The sequence below is a fragment of the Lynx rufus genome, unplaced genomic scaffold (genome assembly GCF_022079265.1).
Source record: "Lynx rufus isolate CCGP_SWC_20201006 ecotype Redwood Valley unplaced genomic scaffold, mLynRuf1.p SCAF_8, whole genome shotgun sequence".
In the NCBI taxonomy this organism is placed as follows: domain Eukaryota; kingdom Metazoa; phylum Chordata; class Mammalia; order Carnivora; family Felidae; genus Lynx; species Lynx rufus.
This window is the reverse complement of record NW_025814896.1, coordinates 133,055,193-133,079,873: the sequence shown is the minus strand read 5'-3', so window position 1 is coordinate 133,079,873 and position 24,681 is coordinate 133,055,193. Positions and strand designations below refer to the sequence as shown.

At 47.4% G+C, this 24,681-nt stretch overlaps 1 protein-coding gene across 2 annotated transcripts in view; it reads left to right on the top strand.

Annotated features, from left to right (window-relative positions):
• Positions 1–20,553: 20,553 nt before the first annotated feature.
• ATP6V1C2 (ATPase H+ transporting V1 subunit C2) overlaps positions 20,554–24,681 on the top strand; it is a 52,880-nt gene continuing 48,752 nt past the window's right edge. For both annotated transcript variants that reach the window (XM_047068461.1, XM_047068462.1), the window contains exons 1-2: positions 20,554–20,703; positions 23,112–23,179. In XM_047068461.1, the coding sequence (XP_046924417.1) occupies positions 20,575–20,703; positions 23,112–23,179 (197 nt within the window). In that variant the 5' untranslated portion in view covers positions 20,554–20,574. The remainder of the gene's footprint in view (positions 20,704–23,111; positions 23,180–24,681) is intronic.

Here is a 24,681-nt window from a genome sequence, read left to right as displayed (position 1 = left end):
CTCGAGCCCCACGTCGGGCTCTGTGCTGACAGCTCAGAGCCTGGAGCCTGCTTCATTTTCTGTGTCTCCCCCTCTCTCTACCCCTCCCCTGCTCACGCTCTATGTCTCTCTGTCTTTCAATAATAAATAAACGTCAAAAAAAAGTAAAGAAAAATATTAGAACCTACATCAGAGGGCTGTCGTAAAGATGAAACGAGCATAAGCCACAAATCATTGAGTCCAGGACCTCTATTTTTTACATCCTTGAAATCAGTGTGTTTTGTGTGTCATGCGTGTTTAGTTGACAGTGTTTTTTCCTCTAGTGATGCTTGAGGTAATGGTGCATCTTATCGCTAATGGGTTTTCAGATTCAATAAAATACAATACAGATAAAGCACTTGGAACAGCGCCTGACATTGTAAAAACTATGCATTAGTTATTATTACTTAGCCCTGGGAACCAAAATATTTAGAACTGTTTAAGAAAAAAGGAGCCGGGGCGCCTGGGTGGCTCAGTCGGTTGAGCGGCCGACTTCGGCTCAGGTCACGATCTCGCGGTCCGTGAGTTCAAGCCCCGCGTCGGGCTCTGTGTTGGCAGCTCGGAGCCTGGAGCCTGTTTCAGATTCTGTGTCTCCCTCTCTCTGACCCTCCCCCGTTCATGCTCTGTCTCTCTCTGTCTCAAAAATAAATAGATGTTAAAAAAATTTTTTAAAAAGAAAAATGGAGCCAAATTTAGGCTCCAAATAACTTACATGTCCTGTTATTCGTTGCCATTTCAGAAACTTGCAAGTAACGTTCAAGATCCCTCTCTCAATCTTTGCCTCCACGCCCAATCGATCCCCAAATCCTTTCCATTCTACTTGTCAGATGTCAGACCCATTCTTCTCTACTCCCACTGTTGTTGTAGGAGTTCAAACCTTCATCCTCTCTCACCTGGCCCATCGTAACCCTTTTTTCTGGTCTCTGTCTCCCACGGGAGACAAAATCATCTCTAACAGGAGAATCGGATCATACCACACTCCAACTCAGAACTCTTCAATTCTTCCCAAACCTAGAAGAACACATCTGCACACCTCTGCTGGCCTCTCTGGCCTTCCTATCGCCATACGTCATACTGCCCCTCCCCAGCCCCTCTCCCACCCAGCCCCTCACCCACTGCACTCCCCAAGCTGAATTACTTACGGCTTGAAAAGTACAAGACCCCCCCACCTCTTTATGCCTCCACATCTACTCTTCTGACTTCTTTCAACTCCCTCCCTCTACAAACCTCAGTAACTCCCATTCATTCTTCTCCATCCCCAGGAGGTCTTCAAATATCTAAGTTTCTCATCGAACATTGTATATAATCTCACTGCAGTGTTTCTTAAACCGGGGCTTACAGTTGTATTCTCAAAGAAATAGAGGGGTTTGTATTTCAATGACGGTCTTTTTAACAGCCCGACATGAGCGTATCTGATTATCTGCTTGGCCATCTCCTGAGAGTACTACCATTCAGTGTCAATGCCAAGTTTGCATTTAAGTTTACAGTTCACTGGTGCCACGTGTCACTCCTTTTATTGTCTTGCCTCAGTGATTAGAAGGGGAGGTGGCTGGTATGAAGTAACATGATAGGGACAAGTTTGAGCCAAGCAGAAGTCCGACGATGCCATGGCCTGCCGTGGGAAAGAAGGTGTTACGGTCGTTCAAACAGAGAACGGCGATGGAAAAAATCGAATCAACTCCATCAGGTAGCGGCCCGGAATGCAAAAGAATTCATGCAGCGCTACGTATTCATTTAGCAAAGTGGCAGATGGCTTTCATCAAAATGGTATCAACCACCATGTTAAATTAATTTGAATTACACTGGTGTGAACTTTTAACGTCTTGCTTGAAAATAATGCGGAAGTTTGCTTTGCTGGGTAGTGACACGAGAACTAAAACCACGATAAACTTTAGCCGGGTTTACTTGTACGTGTTCAAGCAAGACATTAAGAAGAATTACGTCTTAAATGCAACGCGGTGTCCTGCTTTGGTTCCTGGAACAGGAAGAGGGCGTTAATGGAAGAATTAGCAAAATCTGAATAAAATCTGTAGCTTAGCAAATAGTATCGTACCACGTGTTAACTTCTTAGTTTTTTTTTAAGTTTATTCATTTTTGAGAGAGAGAGACAAAGTATGAGCAGGGGAGGGGTAGAGAGAGAGGGAGACATAGAATCCAAAGCAGGCTCCAGGCTCTGAGCTGTCAGCACGGAGCCCGACGCGGGGCTCGAACTCACAAAGTGTGAGATCATGACCTGAGCTGAAGTCGGACGCTCAACCGACTGCGCCACCCAGGCGCCCATTAACTTCTTACTTTTGATGAATGTGTCGTGGCTGAGGAAGATGGTAAGAGTAGGGGGAGCTGGAGAAAGTGTATGTGGGAACTCTCTGTGGCGTATTTCCAACTTTTCCGTACACCTGACATTATTTCCAAATAAAATGTTTGTTCAGAATAACCTACGCCAAAATTGAGAGTGAGATGTCTTTTCCCCTTACCTCAATGAACATTATTTAAGGGTGAAGAATTTGTAATTTTTCATTTACTTATTCATATCTCCATAGATTCCTAAACTGCAAGACAGAGCCTCAGGTCCCTGATCCACGGAAAATGTCTCAGTTCGTGTAGATGCTACTAAGCATAGGTTGTGAGAATTAATAAGAGTAAAATCCCCATGGGGCGCCTGGCTGGCGCAGTCGGTTAAGCGGCCGACTTCAGCCAGGTCACGATCTCGCGGTCCGTGAGTTCGAGCCCCGCGTCAGGCTCTGGGCTGATGGTTCAGAGCCTGGAGCCTGTTTCTGATTCTGTGTCTCCCTCTCTCTCTGACCCTCTCCCATTCATGCTCTGTCTCTCTCTGTCTCAAAAATAAATAAACGTTAAAAAAAAATTAAAAAAAAAAAAAAGAATAAAATCCCCAAGTTCACTGCGTGGACAGGAAGTGTTCTAATTTAATATTTTACCCAAGTTTCCTCTTTTAATCTTTATCAGCACCTTATGGTGGGGGGAGGAGGGGTGGTGCCTGGGTGGCTCATTCAGTTAAGCGTCCTACCTTGGATCAGGTCAGAATCTCACGGTTTGTGGGTTTGAGCCCCGCATCAGGCTCCGTGCTGATAGCGAAGAGCCTGGAGCCTGTTTCAGATTCTGTGTCTCTCTCTGCTCCTCACCTGCTCTCACTCTCTCTCTCTCTGAAAACTAAATAAACCTTAAAAATTAAAAAAAAAAACACCTTATGGCGGAGGCAGTATAAATTTTCCAATATTACAGGGGTGCCTGGGTGGCTCAGCCGGTTGAGCTTCTGATTTCAGCTAGGGTCATGATCTCGCGGTTTGTGGGTTCAAGCCCCACATCAGGCTCTGTGCTGACAGCTCAGAGCCTGGAGCCTGCTTTGGATTCTATGTCTCTCTCTCTCTCTCTCTGCCCCTCCCCTGCTCTCACTCTCTCTCCCTCTCTCTCAAAAATAAACATTAAGAAAAAAAATTTTTTTTTAAATTTTTTCCAATATCACAAATGAAGAAGACGAGACTTAGGTTTGCAAAAAAGAAATTTACCCAAAGGTGTTAACAATTGTTCATCTCTGGAATGGGTATGTGAGTTGTTGAAAATACTGTTTTCTCAACTTTTCTGTATGTAGTATGTAGTATAAGAACAGGTGGGGGGGGGAATGGGAGAGATAGATAAATAATTCAAGATGAGAATTTTTTGTGAAGATGTCAACTCTCATCACAATAATCTATAGATTCAATGAAAGCCTAATCAAAATCCCAGCGGAGTCTTTGGGTTTGGGGTTTTGTTTTTTTCATGTTCGTTTTTGTTTTTTTTTTTAGTGGAAATTGACAACCCGATTGCAAAATATGTAAAATGTGTAGAAGTGCAGTGTTTTCTTCAAAAGACTTTGGGGAAAGGAGTGCCTGGGTGGCTCAGTCGGTTGAGCGTCTGACTCTCAATTTTGACTCAGGTCATGATCTCACAGCTCATGGGACCAAGTCCCGTGTCAGGCTCCACGATGACGGTGCAGAGCCTGCTTGTGATTCTTTCTCTCTCCCTCCTTCTCCCCCCACTCACGCTCCCTTGCTCTCCAAATAAATAAATAAGCATTTTAAAAAAGGACTTTGGGGGGAAACCACAGAGATGGCGGACTTGTACTACCTCATCTCAGGATGTACCATAGTAATCAAGATAGTTCCTAGAGTAAGAATCAGCAAACAGATCATGGAAAAGAACAGAAAACCCACTAATAAGCCCTGATTTATAGAATCGTCTGATTTTCAACAATGGCACCAAAACAAGCCAATGAGGAGAGGGAATCTTTTCAACAAACAGTGTTGGGGTAACTGGATCTCCACATGGGGAAAAATGGACTTTGAGTCCTACTTCATACCATACACATCATACAAAAGATATGAATTCAAAATAGATCATATAGCTAAACATCAAAGTTAAAACATTAGGATTTTAAAAGGAAACACAGGAGGATATCTTGTGACCTGGGGGATAGGCAGAGCTCTCTTAGGCCACAAAAAAATCTGTAATCATAAAAGAAAAGTTGATAAGTTAGACATCATCAAAACTAGAAAGTTCTGGTCGTCAAAAGACATAGTTGAAATGAATAAGCAAAATACAAGTTCGGAGGAAATGTTCACAACACATTTACCAAAAAGGATGGGTATCTAGTATATTTATGGAGCTCCTAAAATTCAATAATGAAAAAAATCTAATAAAAATATATTAGTAATGACCGATAAGCACATGAAAGTGTCCTCTATATATCTATTCCTCAGAGAAATGCAGGTTAAAACCACAATGAGCTGTCCTCCTACACATATCCAAATGGCTAAAACTAAAAATTCTGACAATACTCACTGACAAGTATCAGTGAGAATGTGGAACCACAGGAAGTTTCACACGTTGCTGGGGGGCAGGGCGGGGGAGGTGGGAATTAGTGCAATCACTTTGGGAACACCATCTAGAATTATCTACATAAGTTGAACCCGTGTAAACCCGAGGACCCAGCAATTTCACTCCTAGACACATACTCGATGCAATGTGTGCAATGTGGGGACCAAAAGACACTTACAAGAATGTTCACATCAGCATTCTTCATAATAACCCCAAATCTGAAACGAGGTCACCGGCACGCGATGTCTATGACTGACAATGAATACAGTCAATTGAGACGAACAAACCATCGCTACGCCCAAGAACACAGAATCTCACAAGCATGTAGGATGGTTCAAGGAGCATGTGAGGATAAGGAAAGGTGGGGGGAGGCAACTGATGGGGGAGATGGTCTGTCACTGTGGGCAGGTGGTGGCACTGGCCTCCGAGAGGAGGGACCTGTCACATCCTCGGAGACAAGAAAAAACAGGCGGGGGTGGGAGCAAGGGGTGTGCAGGGTGAAACATCCACAGGCTGGGAGAATTAGAAGGGATAGGTCACTTTTCTTGAAGTAAGAGGCAAGGTCATGTACACAACGAAGGCTGCAAAGCCCAAGGGAGGGATTCCCGGAGAGCGCAGATCCTAGCCTGGCTGAATCTCCTTGACAATTATGTATCGATTTACTGTCTCCCCCCCCAAGCGGGTAAGGTCCCTGAGAGCAGGGACCCGGCCTGTCTTGTTGACGACTCGGTCCCCAGCACCTGTCCTGGCCCGTGGTAGGTGCTCGGTGCATAGCTGTGGAATAAATGAAGGGGCCAGCCAGCCGAGGAAAACGTCAGGTGCCAAAGGCAGCGCGGGTCAGATTTGTGTGGCCCCTTCCAGCGCCACCTAGCGGCCAGGTGGAGATGGTGAAGAAGTTAGAGAGGAGCAAGGCAAGGGTTTGCTGAGCACCCGGGGAAGGGGGGAGAAGGAGGGGGTGATCCATGGCAAGAGCAGAGCAGGAGGGAACGAGGGTGCAGACGTGACGGAAGTTCAGACAGTCAGGCCTGGCAGGAAAAGAAGCAAAACAAGAAGGTGACAGCGCAGGAGAAGGCGGAGGTGTGCGTGTGAGCACATGTGTGTGCATGTGAGCGTGCCCGCGTGCGCGTGCCGTGCGACACGCAGTGGGAGCCGGGCAGGGGAGCGGGGAGGACCGTAGGCTGTGCTGTGTGGGCCAGTGGTATCTAAGATTTCAGAGGTGGGGCAGTTTCAGGTGATGACAAGGGGCGGGGTGTGGCCACAGGAGTGGGAGCTGAAAGACACAAAGGGAAGAGCCTTGGGGTGGGGGAGCTCCAGGAGCCTAGACGCAGGGGGTGGACGTTGTCCCTGGGGACACTCAAGCCACCCTGTCTTGGGCTGGAGAGAAATACTGCACCAAAGTCAGATGCCTGAGTTTTCTCGGAGGCAGAGGCAGGGGCCAGATGATGACGTTTCCCTTGCTCATCACTCATCACATTTCATTCATTCATTCATTCACTCATTCATTTGGGAAATACTGCTGGTTAGCCTCACCCTGCAGTGAAGCACGCAGACAAGGGTCTTTGCCTGGTGGATCTCGTCATCCCTGAGCACCTATCATAGGACACATGTCTGCTTTCTCTCGTCCCTTCCTAGGAAGGGCGGGGGGGGGGTGGTCAGCCGGATGTCAGGGTAGAGGGGCTTCTCCGCGGTCACAGTCTTGGAAGCATCTGGTGTGGCAGCAGCAGTTCCCCCACGAATGTTTTCAGGGGAGGGCCCCGGAGGGAGAACGAGGATGGTTGACATGCGGCTTGTCTACTTGCCTTGGAAGATGGCTCCCAGGATCCCTGACGCTTCAGGACCAGAGGGAGGACGCAGAGCATTCTGGAAAGAACAGAGAGAGGAGAGCAGGGTGGGAGAAAGCAGGGATGACCAGGAAGTTTGCAGGGTGCGACGGGGCTGGTCAAAGAAATGAGGGTCCCCAAGGGCCTCTCCAAGCCCATGGACACGGGGCTCAGGCTCCTACCCAGCCTGGACCACAAGGGCTTTGCCTAGAGATTTCACCCCTAGTTTTACTAACACCTTGCAAGCCCCACTTTGTAAGTTGGTGTGTGACTGTGAAGCGTTTTACTTTGCGCAGGGCTTCGGCAGGCTTCCATAAAGCAGAGACTTGTGGAAATTTCCTGCTGCTCCTCCATGCCCGTGGAGAGTCATTGTTCCTTTAGAACGTGCTCATTCAAAATTCCCCAGGATCGGGGCACCTGGGTGGCTCAGTCAGTTAAGCGTCCGACTTCGGCTCAGGGCATCATCTCGTGCTTCGCGGGTTCGAGCCCTGTGTCAGGCTCTGTGCTGACCGCTCAGAACCTGGAGCCTGCTTCCGATTCCGTGTCTCCCTCTCTCTCCACCCTGCTCCCGCCCTGCCTCTCAAAAATAAATCAACGTTAAAAAAATTTTTTTTTTATTTAAAAAGATCAAATGAAAAATTCCCTAGGGTGGTGCTGCTCAGTTTCCAAAGGAACACACCTTAAAAACCGTGACGTGTTTTAAAAAGGCGGCACGTTAGTTCATTCTATTTTATCAAATGTTGGCCGTGCGATGTTGAGATCAAGAGAGAGGTCAAGCATCCCAAGCCTGACATCCCTGACCCCGGAAGTTGAGCGCAGCGTGCATCTCGGAATGATAGTTCCGGCAATGTGTATCAACTGTGTACGAATCGAGGCTGTGTGATTCGCGGCAAGTGAACAATATATGTGTATCAAATAATTAACTATCTGATCGATAGACTTATGAAATGTAATGTTTTTCAAGAGAAACTACGAGAATCCACTTTTACGAAACAAACATTTACTGGCAACCCACTCTGTGCCAGGCACCGTGCTGGGTGTTGTTGACCCACAGAAGAGTGAGGAGTGATTCATGGCCTCCGGGGGCTCACAGCGCAGCCTTGGGGACACGTGAGTAACCAAGGGCCACAGCCTCATGCGCTGCAAACCGTCACAGAGGGATGAGAAATACCAGGCAGTATGGAAACCCAAACAGGGACCTGGAAGGGTGTCACGGGCAGGTCATGCTTGAGCAGGCTTGTTTGTTTTTAGGCTACCTTTTTTAGCATGTGGTATTTGCAGCTGCTTTATTATTTTTTTAATAGCATTATTGAAATATAATTCACATACCATACAATTCACCAGTTAAACTGTACAATTCACTGCGGTTTTTTTTTCTTTCAGTATATTCATAGAGTTGTGCAATCATCACCACAATTGGTTTACCTTTTCATCACCCCAAAAGGAAACTCCATATCCATTGTCCCTTTCCATTTTTCCCCAACCCGTCTCACCCCGCCCCTCGCCTCCCCCCTCCCCCAGCTCTAGGCAACTTCTAACCTCCTTTCTGCCCAATGGACTGGCCTACTCTAGATATTTCATATAAAGGGAATCATTTAATGCACTTTTTTTTGTGTGTGTGACTGGCTTCCTTCACTTAGCGTCATGTTTCCAAGGTCACCCACAATGAAGCCTGTGTCAACACCATATTCCTTTTCACTGCTGAATAGTACTGCACGGCATGGATATACTACATGTTGCTTTTCTCTTCATCAGCTGAGGGACACCTGGGTTCTTTCCACTTTGGGGCTATTGTGAATAATACTGTTATTAACACATATGGCCAAGTGTTTGTGTGGTCACGTGTTTTCGCTTCTTTGATATGTACATAGGGGTGGAATTGCTGAGTCATCTGGTAACTGTTCAATGTTTAAGGAGTTGCCAAACTGTTTTCCAAACTGACTGCACCTTTTTGTATTCCCGCCAGCAGTGTATGAGGGTTCCAGCTCATCTACATACTCACCAACACCAGTTTTCTTCCTTCCTCCTTCCTTCCTTTCTTTCCTTCTTTCTTTCTTTTCTTTCTTTCTTTTCTTTCTTTCTTTCTTTTTTCTTTCTTTCTTTTTTCTTTCTTTCTTTCTTTCTTTCTTTCCTTCTTCCTTTTTTCTTTCTTTCCTTCTTTCTTTCCTTCTTTCTTTTTTCTTTCTTTCTTTCTTTCCTTCTTCCTTTTTTCTTTCTTTCCTTCTTTCCTTCTTTCTTCCTTTTTTCTTTCTTTCTTTCCTTCTTTCTTTCCTTCTTTCTTCTTTCTTTCTTTCTTTCACTCTTTCTTTCTTTTTTATAACAGCCGTGGGTATGAAGTGGTACCTCATAGTGATTTTTTTTTTTGTATTTCTTTAATGACTAGTGATACTGAATACCTTTTAATATGCTCATTGGCCTTCTGTATATCTCCTTCGGAGGATGTCTACTCAGATCCATTGCCCATGGTTGTCTTTTTATCATTGCGTTCAGAAGAGCCCTTTATAAATTCTAGACACAAGTTCCCTATCGAGTATGTTTTGCAAATATTTTCTGTTGTTCTGTGGGTTGTCTTTCCATTTTCTAATGACATCCTTTGAAGCACAGAGGTTATTTTTATTTTTACTTCTCCAATTTATTTTTCTTCTGTTATTTGTGATTTTGGTGTCATATCTAAGAAACTTTTTCTTAAGCCAAGATCACAAAGATTTACTGCTATGTTTTCTTCTGAAGATTTTATGGCTTCGGCATATTCATTTAGGTCTATGATCCATTTCGAGTTAATTTCTGTAGCTGGTAATGGGGGCTTGTGGAGGCTGTCTTTTGATGCTTTTCCCTTTCTCAGAGAATTAGCAAAGTTCTCTGCTGAGGGTGGAGATGGGGGGAAGGGAAGTTGAACATAGGCGGAGAGGAGAGTTTGAATAGGTGTCTGGAAGAATGGGAGACAAAATGGATCAAGGGAGTATAGTAAATGACGGACTAGGTGTCATAAGCGGTGAAGAAGCAACCAGGAAGAGAAGGGTTAGTTTAAGTAGCTTGTTGGTACAGGTTTCTTGGCTCCCAGCTCTCTGTCTCTGATGATAAGAATATCTTCCCTTCCTCCTGATACAGGGAGGGCACCTTTCACAAGGGAGTTTTCTCACCTGTTTTTAGGAAGAAGAAGAAGAAGGGTCATAGTGTCTTTCCTGCGCCTGCTGTTTCTTAAGTCCCGTTAATTCAAAACGGTCAATAAGCCAAGTGGCATATCTTGGGGTGACATGTTCTGGGTTTCCTTCAAGATCAATCAGTGTGGTCCTGTGTTTTTCTCCAGCCACATACTGCTGTAGGATACAGGCACAGGGCTGGTGCAGAGGTAGATTTTCCCAGGGTTGGATTTGGGGCCATCAAATAAAACACAGCAAGGAAGTGTCAAGAGCACGGAGAGGGTGAGCAAGGGGGTAGATACTATATGGACTGTAAAGTTTAAGGAGGGAAGTGAGGGCATGACCGGGGGTGGGGGGTGATAGGCAATGGCGGGACCGATGGATTTTGGTCCCTGTGGGGTGGACAGGTAGGGTACTAGGAAAATAGGGTAGTAGTGTTGGGGGGGGGCAATAATCCACCTGGTAACTGAGGTAGCCATCTGTGTTCTTAACTGCCTTTATCCAAAGGAAAAAAATAAAACTGCTCATATTTCTATGACAAGCAGCAACAGAAAGGTATCTTGATATTTACATTCCAAAGAGGTGGCTCCTAAAGCCTTAAGAAAAGCCTCTCCGGGTGCTAATGTTGGCCAGAGGCTTCTGTAGCTTTAAACAGGATTTATATACGTGTCAAAAGGATAGAGGTAGGGTTTACACACACACTTTTCTCCAGCAAATGCTCTAATAGAAGGAAAGGGAGGGAGGCCGGGAAAGATTTCTTTCTCTTTGGGCAATAGGAAAAGTTCAGACCCTTTATCGTTGGCTTTTACAGTGGTCAGAGAGTGGGACACAGGGTGTTGAGACCAGTGAGGGGTCCCAGTCAGTGGTAATGACAAAGGCTAAAGACCTCAGGAGTAAAAGGCAGGAGTAAAAGGCTCCTCATGGAGTAAAAGTTGATGGCATGGACACCATCAACTGAAGGAGAAGAGTTCAAAGAAACAGGAGACTAGGGTGTGGCCAGAATCATTTCAGTATATGGTGGCCTCACGAGGTGTTAAGACATGAGTAGAGATGGAGAGAATAGGGGAGGAACTGAACGCTTCAGGAAGTAAGAGGATGTGCCTTGGGGGTCTGTAGATCATCACGGTAAGTGGAAGCGGGAGGTACGTCTAAGCTGCACTGTCCAATATGGCGGACACCCTCCATGTGTCACTGTTTAACTTAAAATTAACCCAAATTAAATAAAATGTAAAATTCCAGTCCTTAGTATAAGTAGCCACATTTCAAGTGCCCAACAGACACAGGGCTAGTGGCTACCACCTAGGGAAGGCAGCACAGTTAGAAAATGTTTCTATTCCATTGGACGCAGAAAAATTCCATTGGATGAGGCACCCAGAGATTCAAAGCTGGGGAGAGGTGTGGGGGGGGGGGGGATCGAGGAAGAAGCAGCTGGAAGTGGCAAGAAGGAGCAGAGAGGATACTTCCCACTAGAGACCCCGTGCTAGCAGGTGTGGGGTCAAAAAGAAGCCTCCACTTGAGAGAGCTCTGAGGAAAACAGCGGCCTCAGGGGAAGCCAGGTTGAGGGCAGCATAAGAAAGTGAGGGAGACGGAAAGGAGTCGGAACACCAAGGGTTTGCTGATGAGGGATGTGAGTTTCTGGGGGCACAGGTACAGGGGCTGAGCCCTTGAAGAGGGATAAGAAGATGGACAGAAGGAGGGGTGAGAAGGGAACGTTGACCTGGGGGTCTCTGGCTTCCTGTGGTGACCCAATGAACAGGGATAGAGGGATAGTGGCCTCAGGGCACAGAGTAGGGCCAGGCTGTGAGTAGAGGTGGGGAACAGGACCTCTCTCTTCACTTCCACCGACTGGAGACCTGGAGGCCTGCAAAGGGAGATTTTCTTTTTATTGTAATACAGTTTCAAAATGATAGAATAGCCCACGGAATCTCCATAGATGTAGCTATATGGTGAGACTATATGTAAAAAAAAAGAGATATACCTTTATCTGTATATATAATATATATGTTATTATTACTTTGAAGAGTTTGAGAGTAAGTTGAAGATGTTATGTCCCTTTGCTGCCCCCCATTCCAGCTCTGGAATCACCCATTCCTCCCCGGTTCCCCGCTTCCTTTTCACGGACAACGGTATTTAGAAGCCAAGGTTTGGACTATTGATGTTTTCAGTGCTTCTAGGCTCTCTCAATGAACAGAGCTAGGAAAGAATCTGTCTGTCTGTCTATCTGTCTATCTATCCATCCATCCATCCATTCATCCATCCATCCACCTTACAATCTAGGAGCTCATTACTGACACTTCCAGTCCCAATTCAGCAACACAGGGTTTCTTCTAGTTTTCTCCTTTTCCATATTTATAACTTTTTCCTTCTGTATGAGAAACGGGGTTTTGGAGTTTAAGAGCAATGGGAAGCGGTTGGAGGATTTTGAGCAGAGATGTGATGATGTGATCTGATACGTGTTATGAACCACAGCTCTGGGCTCTAAGGGGATGTGTTCATTTCCTAGGGCTGCCTTAGCAAAGTGCGACAAACTGGGGGGCTTAACACAACAGGGATTTGTTGTCTCAAGTTCTGGAACCTAGAAGCTCCAAACCAAGGTGTGAGCAGAGTCGTGCTCCCTCTGAAGTCTCTAGGGTGGACCTTGCCTTGCCTCTCCCTGCTTCTGGTGGCCCCGGCAATCCTCAGTCTCCCTTGGCTTGTAGTTGTATCACTCTAATCTCTGCCTTTGTCTTTGCCTGGTTCTCTTCCCTGTGTCTCTGTCTCCTCCCCTCTTCTTATAAGGACCCCGGTCGTTGCATTTAGAGCCGACCCTAAATCCAATATGATATCATTTTGATATCCTTAACGAATCACATCTGTGAATACATCTGCGAAGGCCCCTTTTCCAAATCAGGTCCATTCTGGGGTTCTGGGTGGACACATTTGGGAGACAAGTGTGATTCAACCACTACAGGAGACGGGAGTAAAGGGGATGAGAGCCCAGAACAGGGAGATGACAAGAAGAAAAGAGGTCAGGTGCAAGGTGCACTCTGGAGGTAGAACCTGGAGGGCACGCCTTGGACTGGTGGTGAGAAAGCTGCTTAAAGGAAGGGTTGAAGAACAGAACAGATGGAAATATTCTGCCTCGTGTTTTTAAAGATTGTAGCAAAGCTGGGAGCACCTTTTTTGGTGATAACAAATACTTGCTTAACAAGCTTTCAATGTTTATTATATGCCAGGCCTTTACTAATTTCCTCAGAGAGGTGAAAGACAATAAAATAAAATAAAATAAAATTCAATTTTTAAAAGTCGGGAAAAGGTAATTCAGGGCACATAAACTTTAGCTCTCAAGAGATAAATACGTAACTAATCATAATAAAAGGTTTAATAATACTACTACTACTAATAATAAACAAAACAATGTAGCTGATAAAAATTGCCTAAATGCCCGGCCTCCCGGAATCAAATGTGGATCACGCACTGCATTTCCAAGAACAGAGGATGGGAATCTTCAGGGGCGCCTGGGTGGCTCAGTCGGTTAAGCGTCCGACTTCGGCTCAGGTCGTGATCTCAGAGTTTGTGAGTTCAAGCCCTGCATCGGGCTCTGTGCTGACAGCTTGGAGCCTGGGGCCTGCTTCGGATTCTGTGTCTCCCTCTCTCTCTGCCCTCCCCCCCTGCTCATGCTCTGTCTCTGTCTCTCAAAAATAAACTAAAAAAAAAGTTAAAAAAATTTTAAAAGATAGGATGGGAATATTCAGATGCCCAAAAGAATATTACGAGGATCAGGAGAAAGAAATAGAAAAAGAAGGCAGTCTCTCTCTGACTTTCTGAGCTGAAGAGTTGGGCAGGGACGGGACAGGATGGGAGATTTCAGAGCTCGGAACAGGAGGCAGAAAATGTGGAGACATTATTGCGCTTTAGTAATTGATGTCTGGTGGGGTGGATGGCTGCGCATTCACCCCGATATCATTCAGGATTGTTCTTGAGTTTAAAAATGGTGTGTTTACTATTAAAAAGTTGAAAATACAAAGGTCAAAGGAAAAGAGACACATTCCTCTAATGTGTTCCTCTAATAAACACATTAGAGGAAATGTGTTTATTTCCTCTAAAAAGGGATATATATACACATGCGTGGTATTTGTCGTATTATCTCTTACAAAGTTGGAATCTTGACTACGTCGCTCACTGTCCTCTAAAACATTTTCAATGGCAGCACGATCAGACCATTATTGGTTTGCCCACCCCAACCCTCTTTGCTGGGCATCTCTGTTGTCTCCAATTTTCAATCTTGTGAGTATGATTAAATGACGGTGGAGGTCATCATGCTTTAGTGTTTGTGCTGCCGAACGAAGCAAGCACGACGTCACTCACGTTTGACATACATAGCCACTGCGTCCTCACGGCGTTATCTCTTCGTGACCTTTTCCAACCATTTAAAATTTCTAAAACAGCATAGATTTAAGAAGAGGAAAAACAACTCTCATTCAGCTTCCCCCGATCGTCCAAGCAGTCTCTGGCATTTAAGCTCCGTGCTCTAGGTGATCGAAAAAATATTCCCTGAGCATCTACTCAGCACTAAGAACGTTAAAAAAAAAAAAAAAAAAAGTGTATTTAGTTTTGAGAGAGAGACAGAGCGCGCGTGAGCAGGGGAGGGGCCGAGAGAGAGTGGGGACAGAGGATCTGAAGCGGGCTCTGCGCTGACAGCAGAGAGCCTCGAGCGGGGCTCGAACTCACAAACCATGAGATCATGACCTGAGCCCAAGTCGGAGGCCTAACGAATGACTGAGGCACCCAGGTGCCACCATTCCATTTTTATTATAACTCTCTAACTAGACCTTGGAGCCCCCATTTTATAGCAGAGGAAACTGGAGTTCGGGAAGATGGGGTACTCGGCAAGGGCACAGCTAATACACACCAGAACTGGGAGGTGAGGTCAGATCCTCTCAATTCCACAGCCAGAGCCCCACCCCCTGCGTGGCTCTTTGCTGTAGCCTCGTCCCGGAGCACTTGCTGTGCTCTGCTTCCTCCAAGGCTAACTACATCAAAGACATGTTTGAAGTGACTGAACGCATGAGTGACAAATGAGCCATGTGTTTACAAGAGGGCAGAATCGGTATCTTGCAAAAGAACCCTGTGAGGGGAAAAAGGAACTTGGAAAGGAGAGACAAAGGAAGGAAAAGACACAGAGAGTGTTGGCCGTGGCTAATACCCATGGCAACCTCGACCAATTACTTAATAGGGGCCGGTCACTGTGCCATATCATGGAGTCCCCAGGAAAACCTTAGGGGACAGGTTCCGTTTTTATCCCTGTTTTGCAGCCCACCAGAGTCAAGTTCACTCAGCTAATGAGTAGAACCGCCAGGAACATAGTCACAGATGGAATGCTAGTGACTGGTTCTTGGGACAGGGCAGTGGAGGGTGGCATAGACCTTGTTGAGCAATATGCACTCAGGGGTAGAAGAATGAAGTTCAAGTTCCAGGTCTACCATTAACTGGGCTCTTGATTAGATCACTTAACCTCCCTGGGCCTGTTTCTTCATCTGTGAAACGAGGATCATGGCATTCTTGAACGCTCATACCTCATTTTTATGCATGTATCACATCCTGCCCAGAGCTTCGTATTCAGACCGTAGGGAGCTGGGACTACTCAAACTTCTGCTTACCAAGCTGGTTTTTCTCCATCGCTGGACTGAAAACTCTCATGTATGTTTGCGCTCCCCTCACTGCCTTGCAGACACTGAAAACAACAATAACAACCGGTTAAATGGGCAAAGGAAGACTGGCGTTCTCCTTAATCGTGTGCACTTGGGCAAAGAGACCGTGAGAATTCACGGCCTTAGTTTATCCAGTGAAAGAGTGAAAGCCGTCCTGATGGCTGTCCTTGAATCACAAGGGTATTGGCTGGACGGAAGACGTAGATGAGCCCATGGGGAAATATGCTGGGCATCGCTGAGCCACTGGTATAATCGCCCACACTTAGGGTATAAAGACCTATGGGACATCTAAGACAACAGAGGGAGAGGGAAGTCAAGGGAACATTCGCTGAGCACACCACAGCTTCCAAGCCCCCTCTTTGGTGCCCCAGGCTCTCCCTCACCCACAGGACGAGCCTGAAAGGTGGACATCATTACGCACCCCCGCTCCCTGTTTTCAGATGGGAAGCCAGCAGTCGATCAAGGCTAACTAAGTAACTTACCCAATTGCCCAATTCCAAAGCCTAATCTGTTTCTCCAACACGGTACTGACGCAACAGGCTGTTCTACTTACCTTTGTCTCCACCAGAGAGCTGTCCTTCTAGAAAAACTTCCCTGCGTTCTTCTCAGAAAAGCCTAGAAAAGTCCACCTGAGCCACCTGCAGGTGGAATGGTGTGTCTGTGCTAATGGTAAGAGCATCCTATGAGGGCTGTGTCCACACTAGGCAATAAAGAGATCCCAAGGCCATCATTTGGGAGAGGCTAGAGGACAGCAGCCCAACTAGGCCAGCCTGGTCCTTCTGGTTCCCAAACTTGATGGGACTGTTCCCCCTTGTACAGACTCCAGCTGGCTCAATGCGTAACCAGTGCCAACTGCAGAAACCTTTCTGGACTAGGTAGCCAAAGCCAAATTCATAATTAGCTTGAGATTATGCCAGGCTGATAGTATTTCCTCCCTCGGCTTTATTCCCAGGAAGAGAGAGTATTCTTTATAACCTGGGTTCTTTCGGGAGTCTGTCTATGAAGCACTTTTCGTAACCAGGGGGTATTTTAAAAGCAGTGGTCAAGGCACATAAACTTGCAATCGCTTAGCTGTAGATTTCAGAGACTTTGGGAGTGTGGGGACAGGCGGAGGAACCGAACACGGGTTGTTAAATGCTGTTTCAGGCTGATGTATGGAAGGGAACGACTTTCCTTAGTGGGAGTGCTGTTGTACAGTGCTTTTGGTGGATTTCTCCTTATTTTTCTGTGTTAAAGACTGATTATAGGGAACTTGAGAGAATAACACAAGTCCATTCAAAACTGATGAGTACAGATGTTGCCTTTGAAAGCTGCAAATCAAAAGATCCCCCCCTGGGGCAACATACTGTTGTTTTCATCTCTCTCTCTCTCTCTCTCTCCCTCTTCATTCTCTCTGTTCTTTTTTTTTTTTTCCTTTTCTTTAAGATGTAAGTTGTCCAACCAGATTTCTATTTACCTTTGAAATCCAATGCATCTGACTCAAATTCTGAGCTGTAGTAAATTGCTGATGACATTGGATTATCCTTCGCTGATAAGATAGGTTTGATAATTTTTTGATCTTTAAAAAACAATCAACAGAAGGGTGCCGACCCTTATGTATAATATGTAATCTCAGTCATGCCAAAAAGTCTATGCCTGTATTTACGAATATGCATTAAAAAATAACAAAGGGGGGGGTGCTTGAGTGGCTCGGTCAGTTAAGCGTCCAACTCTTGATCTCAGCTCAGGTCTGGAGCTCAGGGTCGTGAGTTCAAGCCCCACGATGGGCTCCATGCTGGGAGGTAGTGAAGACTACCTAAAAAGAAAAAAAAAAAGGAAGAAAAAGAAGTAACAAAGAGAATGTTAACAGTGGTTATTTTGAGATCATGGAAACATAGGCAATTTTTTACTTTCTTCTTTATACTTTTCTGGTTTCCAAATCCTCTATATGCAGGATAGAATTACCTTGAGAAGCAGAAAAAAGTTAGTTGAAAAAAGTCATGCTATCTCTAGAACAGTAGTCATCAACCATTACAACTTCCGATGTTTAACAAGAAGCCCAAGCAAGATGTACAATAACCAGAAAGATTTTAGATTTTGAGTAGGAAGATTTTAAGTCAGACAAGGAACACTGGAGGCCCTCAATATTTTCTTTATCAGACGTCCGGGAGTTATTTTGTGTCTGACGTGTCTTTTATTCCACGAAACAAGCTCGTTAGAGGAAACCATACTTACAGAGAGAATGGTTCCATGAGCAAAAGTTGGGAACACCTCTAAATGTGTTGCCCAGTCTCTAAGAAGCCAGGTCAGTGGCTCTGAATGTTATCTGAAATGGAAAACATGCTTTCTTCCCCAGAGTTACAACCCCGTCCTGCAGGCTTGCTGGGAGCAAGGCAAAGGACCCTCATGCAACTGGTGGGGCAACCTTACTCTTCTCTGTACTTAGGGTTTGCCCCCAGCTCTACAATTCTGTTTTGCCTAGCTGGAAAGAATGGCATCACGGGGTCAAGTCCAAGATTGGAGACCCCAGGTTCGATGTGCAACCAGGCCACTCCTTCGCTTGGAATCACCATTTAACCTCCCTGTGCCCATGGCGTTTCCTCATCCCTTGGTTTCAGGTGTCCACCCTCGGGAAGATGTTGCAAGGACTGACTAATGCACACGAGTGTCCCAATAACGATGATGCACGGCACAGGTGTTGGGAGTTCCGAACTGCCGGTTCCAAACCCACAACAGGATTGCAGTGCGAGCATGTTGTGATCTTAGAAACCACCTTTCTGTTCCGCATCTGGGGCTTCTCGTGCCAGCATCTGGAGTGACACCTTCCCTTCCCTTCCGAAGACCCGAAAGCATTCTCGGCAATAGGATGACGGTCCCCCTAGTTTTATCTAGGAAGGCACAGTTCATTCTCCAGGAAGCCACCAAACCTTCTTCAACACCCGCCCCCCCTCCCAAAAAAAAAAAAAAAAAAAAAACCTCATTCTGAGATTTTTATCTTTCCCAGAAACCACCAAAAACATCGCCCACAGGGAAGGCTACACTAAAGTTTCCTCCATCTTGTTTTGTTTAACATTCAGACGTTAATTTCCGGGGGGGGGTCCCTTGTCTTGTTTCAAACAGCACGGATCACGACCCCACATCCTGGTACTCAGACTCTGAGTTTTAAACCCCTCCAATATCCAGGGCAGCTTTGAAGGGGGTAAGGTGAGGTGGGCGCGCCTGGCAGTGGGGAGTTTCCCTGGCAACCAGCGGCAAGCTCACGCCCACAAGCCCAGGAAGGTCTGGGCCTCTGTCCAGGTGTGCTCCAGAACACACGTGGACCTGTGGCGTTTCTTCCCACAGATCAGGCCTCTTCGCCGCGGGATTCCCGAGCCCCCGTGCTCGGTCATCGCCGGGTGGGGGCGGGAGTCCCGAGTACCTCGCGCCACCTGCTTCGCTCGGTCTGGCACGTCCCGCGCGCTCTGCTACGTTGTGCACTGCAGACCCCGCCCGAGGCTCCCCCCGGATCCCGCCCCGACCCACCTGGGCGGGGTGGGGGGCGGGGGGCGACCCAGGGCCCGGGCGGCCCGGGACGCGCGCGGGCCGCAGCCGGGCCCCCGCGGGAGGCGGGCGGCCGGGTATGCAAATGCCCGAGGGGCGGGCGGGGGCCGCCTCCCGCTCCGGATAAAAGCTCGGGGCGGGGCGCCGCGCAGAAGCCGCTGCCTCCCGGGAGCCGGCCGTGCGCTCCGGACCCGTGCCCGTCCCCAGCACGCCCGCGCGGCCGCCGGCTCCCGGTAAGAGGACGCGCGGCGGGTCGGGGACGCGGGGCGGCGGCGGGAGAGGCGGCGCCGAGACCCGGGGGACCGGGGCGGGCCGCCCCGCGCACGCGGGTCCGCCGTCCCGGGCCGCGCTTTCCCGGCGGGAGCCAGAGAACCAGCGCCTCCGCGGCGCCCTCCCCGGGGCCGGGCAGGTGGCATCTCCCCAGCTTCTGCGCCGGGCCAGTTTGTCCCCAGGCCATCGGCGGTCAAGACCGAGAGGAACTGCGTCCGTTGTGCGCGGAGTTAGGAGGGACCGGGGGGGGGGGGGGTACCTTGGAGTGGAGTGAGATGAGGGTCAAAAGGAAAAACTTTCAGGCCGGGGATCTGGCTGGCTGTCGCCTGTTTCTCCCTAGCCTTCCGGAGACGCTTCGCGAGGCGATGGGAAGGGAGGCACGGGCCGAGGGGACAGAGGTGTGGGCGTGTGCACGTTTGAATGAGCAGAACGAATCGACTTTGCGAGCGGCAGGCGCTGGACAGAAACTGCCAGGCGCTGGACAGAAACTGCCAGGCCCAGCACGATGCCCGCCTCTGCAGAGTGCACACCTGGGCTGGTGGAAGACGACTTTAGTCGTCCCCCCCGCCCCCCGCCTTTTTTTGCTTCTTATTTGAGAACGAGGGGAGCTCTTCTGAAGTCTTACTTTTAGTTTTAAGGCTAGCACCATTCTGAAGGCCGGTCAGTAAACGATCTGGGGTTTGCCCAGGCTCCTGTTGTGAAAACGCCACCTTGTCTCATTCCTGCCTTCGCTTCATCCCAGAAAGTACAATGTGGAAAGGAGGAAACCATTTCAGAAGGCCCCAGCCTGGCTGGCTGGCTGTCCACCCCCTCACCCCCCGTTTGTATTCTGATGTCAGGAGAGAGGGGAGTAAAAGGACCGGGAATCTTGCTGTCCCCATCCCTCCCCCCAACCCTTAAAACCAGTCAGAGCCACCCTAGGGATGGTTTGGGAGTCTTTGTGGAGACCTGAGGGCTTTCCAACTGAAGACTTTGCGGTCTTTCCAAGTGAAGATAAGAGCACTGCAGATCAGCAAGCACATGGGTGTCCTTGGAACTAGAGAATCTGAATTGGAAGGTCGCGGGGTGGGGGGGGGGGGACACAGAATGGGATATAGTAAAAGCAACACCTCCTGGAGAGGATTAATTCTGAGGGAAGGGAAGTGGTGAAGGAGTAGAGATATTTGACACTTCTCTCCTCCTGTTTCTGTTTGTTCATGTTGCTGTGGTTCTGGTCAGTAACTGGATAAAAGAAGTCTGGAAGCCATGTCGGAGTTTTGGTTAATTTCTGCCCCCGGCGACAAGGAAAACTTACAAGCCCTGGAGAGGATGAACACGGTAACCTCCAAGTCCAACCTGTCTTATAACACCAAATTCCCGATTCCTGACTTCAAGGTAAAGTTCCTGGGGACAGAGGAAGGACATGATGGTTTGGGGTGGGTGGGTGTCTCCTGGGAAGCCAAGGAGAAAATAAGAGGTCAAAGGCAGCAACGCTGAGGATAAGCCTGGGGGGGGGGACGATGCACAGGGAAGTCAGTGGTCTGGATGGGACTTTGTGCCACAGCCCAGAGTTAATTGTGGTTCCTATGGACTCAAAAACACAGGACAGAATGAACAGGGAGAGAAGGGTGTGGGTAGCAGTGTCTTCAAAAAAAAAAAAAGAAAAATGGGGAGAGTGTTTTCCACACCTAGGCTCTTGTGAGTTGTTGTTCTAGGATTCTTCCTGTTTTGTCTTCGACATCCAAGAAGCCCCACAATACAGTTGAAATGTACAGGCGTGGAGAGCTTCGGTCTTGATTGTGCTCTTGAACTGGAAGCAGGGTGGGAGATTCAGATGGAATCTGATGGAGAGGCAGGAAGGGAACTTAATGGTAACCGGGCCGATGGCAGAAAGACACGAGGCAGGGAAGTCTAAGGGTTCTTGCTGTGGAGAACAAAGTTAGAATCAAACAAATGTGAGAGAGGAACGAGGTGTGCAGTCTTTTTACTTCCGAAGAGTAGCCTTGTTGCAGTCCTTCCTGAGATTGTAAGCTTCCAGAGAGAAGAGGCTTGAGGCATTTTTCAATGACAGCTATGCAGATGCACTGTGGGTGCTGGAGGGATGGCCCTAACTGCCCAGCGGTAGCCGTTCTAGAAAACTGCCCTGTCCTCTTTTTCAAACCTCAGTCAGCCAGTCTACCAAAAGGGCTGCACCGTCAGCATCATTGGTGATGCGACCCTATTTGCTAGCGTTTATCGAGCAGTATGTTGGGGGCCAGGCACTTGGAACACACCATCTGGAATGTTCACAAGGCCCACGTTATAGATCAGGAAGGGCGGGGAAGGGAGACGAGGGTGGTAAATCTGGTAAGTGGCGGCACTGATTTCAGAATCCGTATGTTGCTGCCACTGTTTGCCTGGTGACCGGCGCTGTGGAGGTCGGGGAATTCAGCATCCGCTCGCCGCTTACTCTTTGTAAGGCAATGTGTTAGACTGGAGGGAACAAAGACAAGAGGCAGGACCTCTGCCAAATATGGCTTAACATCAGGTCGCTTGAAAGAGAAGCAAACTGCACTTACTAGAGGTAGCTGTGCTTCATCATTTCCTAACTGCCTTTCTTAAGGTATTTCTCAAAGTATTTTTTTTATATTAAAGTATACTTGACACGCAGTGTTAATCTTAATTGCTTTTTTTTTTTCTAAATTTTTTTTTTCCAACGTTTATTTATTTTGGGGACAGAGAGAGACAGAGCATGAACGGGGGAGGGGCAGAGAGAGAGGGAGACACAGAATCGGAAACAGGCTCCAGGCTCTGAGCCATCAGCCCAGAGCCCGACGCGGGGCTCGAACTCCCGGACTGCGAGATCGTGACCTGGCTGAAGTCGGACGCTTAACCGACTGCGCCACCCAGGCGCCCCAATCTTAATTGCTTTTTAATGTCCGATGGGGGATTGGTAATCTGAACACAGAGTCTCTCCTTCTGATTCCGGGAAGAGACCTTTCAATACAGTTTTGGGCTGCGTAATAATTTTCACATTAAGAAATAGATCTTTATAAGTAATCTGAAAAGAGAAAGACTTGCAGGAATGATGAGGCGGGGGGAGGGGAGGAAGCTGCCGCCCCCCCCCTCCCCCGCAAGATCATTGTTAATAACAGCAAAGCAGAACAGAGACAGGGATTGGTTGGACATCTTGGAGAAGAAAAGCGTTTAGAAATGGTGACTTCTTGGGGCACCTGGGTGGCTCAGTCAGTTAAGCATCCGATGTTTGATTTCAGCTCAGGTCATGATCTCAGGGTCATGAGATCGAGGCCCGTGTTGGGCTCTGCGCTGACAGCACAGAGCCTGCTTGGGATTCTCTCGCTCTCTCCACCCCTCCCCTGCTCACCCGTGTGCATTCTTTCTCTCTCTCTTAAAAAATAAATAAATAAAAACTAAAAAAAAAAAATGGTAACTTCTTTAACTTGCTTTCTGGTACATTTCCTCCTCAGCGATGGGGATTGATCATGTGACCAGCAGACTGCCACTTTAAGAAGATAATGAGCTGGGGTCCCACAATGATACAGAAGTTGCTCCTTCCTGTGGCAGGAATGTAACAGTTCATCCTGTTGGCAGTAATAATAATAATAGCTAAACTTTAAAAATGAGAAAATATCCCCAATCCGCTGATTTCTCTTAAGAGCTCTTCCCAATTTCCAGTTTGGCCGTTGACCCAGAATAACTAAGGCAAGACAGAAGTCACAGAAGTCCCTGCACTGTTGTTGAAAGTGACCTACACCTTCCCTGCCATAAAGCGCGAGCCGCTAACGTCTTTGCAACCTTTCTAGGTGGGGACCTTGGATTCCCTTGTTGGCCTCTCTGATGAGCTGGGGAAACTCGATACCTTTGCTGAAAGGTAAACAATTTCTTATTTACTGCATACAAGTGAGAATTTGATGGTGTTGTCAAAGGACACAGCGCTCTGGCTTTGCCTGAACCCGTGCTTGTCCAAACCCGATCCTAGAGGTCACATGAAGAACCAGTGTGGAGATGCCTGGGTGGCTCAGTCGGTTGAGCGTCAGACTCTTGATTTCGGCTCAGGTCATGATCTCATGGTTTGTGAGTTCGAGACCCGCAGGGGGCTCTGTGCTGGCAGTTGGGATTCTGTCTCCCGTTCTCTCTGCCCCTACCCCACTAGCTCTCTTTCTCTCTTGCAAATAAAAATAAACTTAAAAAAAATTATAAAAAAAGAGCCAGCGTGACTCTGCATGAGGGCCCCAGGTCAACAGCAACACTTGGGGTCCCTTGAATGATTGTGTTTTTTTTTTCCTGGAGGCAGCAATACTGGGGGGCTGCCTTCAAAAGGAAGAGGCTTATGACATAAGGTGCTGAAACCTTTAGAAAAATAATTGATGCGGTTTCCCCTGCGGCTTTTCCATTTTAAAGTTTTTTTGTTTGGTTTTGTTTTTGTGGTAATATTTGCTCAAAGTAAAAGATTCAAAGTACACAAGGAAGGCTATCCAATTACATTAAGCTTTCCTCTCATCTGGTTTCCTCTTTCCTGTTTCCCTCATTTCCTTCTTTTGAGGCAACATTATTATAATCTTTAGGAGCACCTTCTGGAGACAGCCTGTACATGTGCAAATACCAAAAACAGTTTTACACAAATGATAGCATATATCCTGCACCTTGCTTTTCTCACTTAATCACGTATCTTAGAGATAGAGGTGTTTTGTGTTTTTTTTAATGTTTCTTTATTTTTGAGAGAGAGAGACACAGTGTGAGCTGGGGAGGGGCAGAGAGAGAGGGAGACACAGAATCCGAAGCAGGCTTCAGACTCTGAGCCATTAGCACAGAGCCCGATGTGGGGCTCAAACCTACGAACTGCGAGATCACGACCTGAGCCGAAGTCGGACGTTTAACCGACTAAGCCACCCAGGCGCCCCGCTTAGAGATAGGTTCATGTCAGTCCACAGCTGGGTTTTTCTACTGGCTGTATTAGCATGAATAGACGTGCCCTAATTTACTTGTATTTCCCTATTGATGGAGTCTTCTGGTCTTTTGCTATTACAACCAATGCCGTCTTGATGGTCCTTTTGTCTACTTCTTTGCGCACCCGTGGGAGTGGGTCATTACAAGTTGAAATGCCGGGTCAAAGAGTATTTGCATGTTGGGGCGCCTGGGTGGCTCAGTCGGTTAAGCGTCCGACTTCGGCTCAGGTCATGATCTCACGGTCCATGAGTTCAAGCCCCGCATCAGGCTCTGTGCTGACGGCTCAGAGCCTGGAGCCTGTTTCAGATTCTGTGTCTCCCTCTCTCTCTGACCCTCCCCCGTTCATGCTCTGTCTCTCTCTGTCTCAAAAATAAATAAACGGTAAAAAAAATTAAAAAAAAAAAAGAGTATTTGCATGCAACGTTG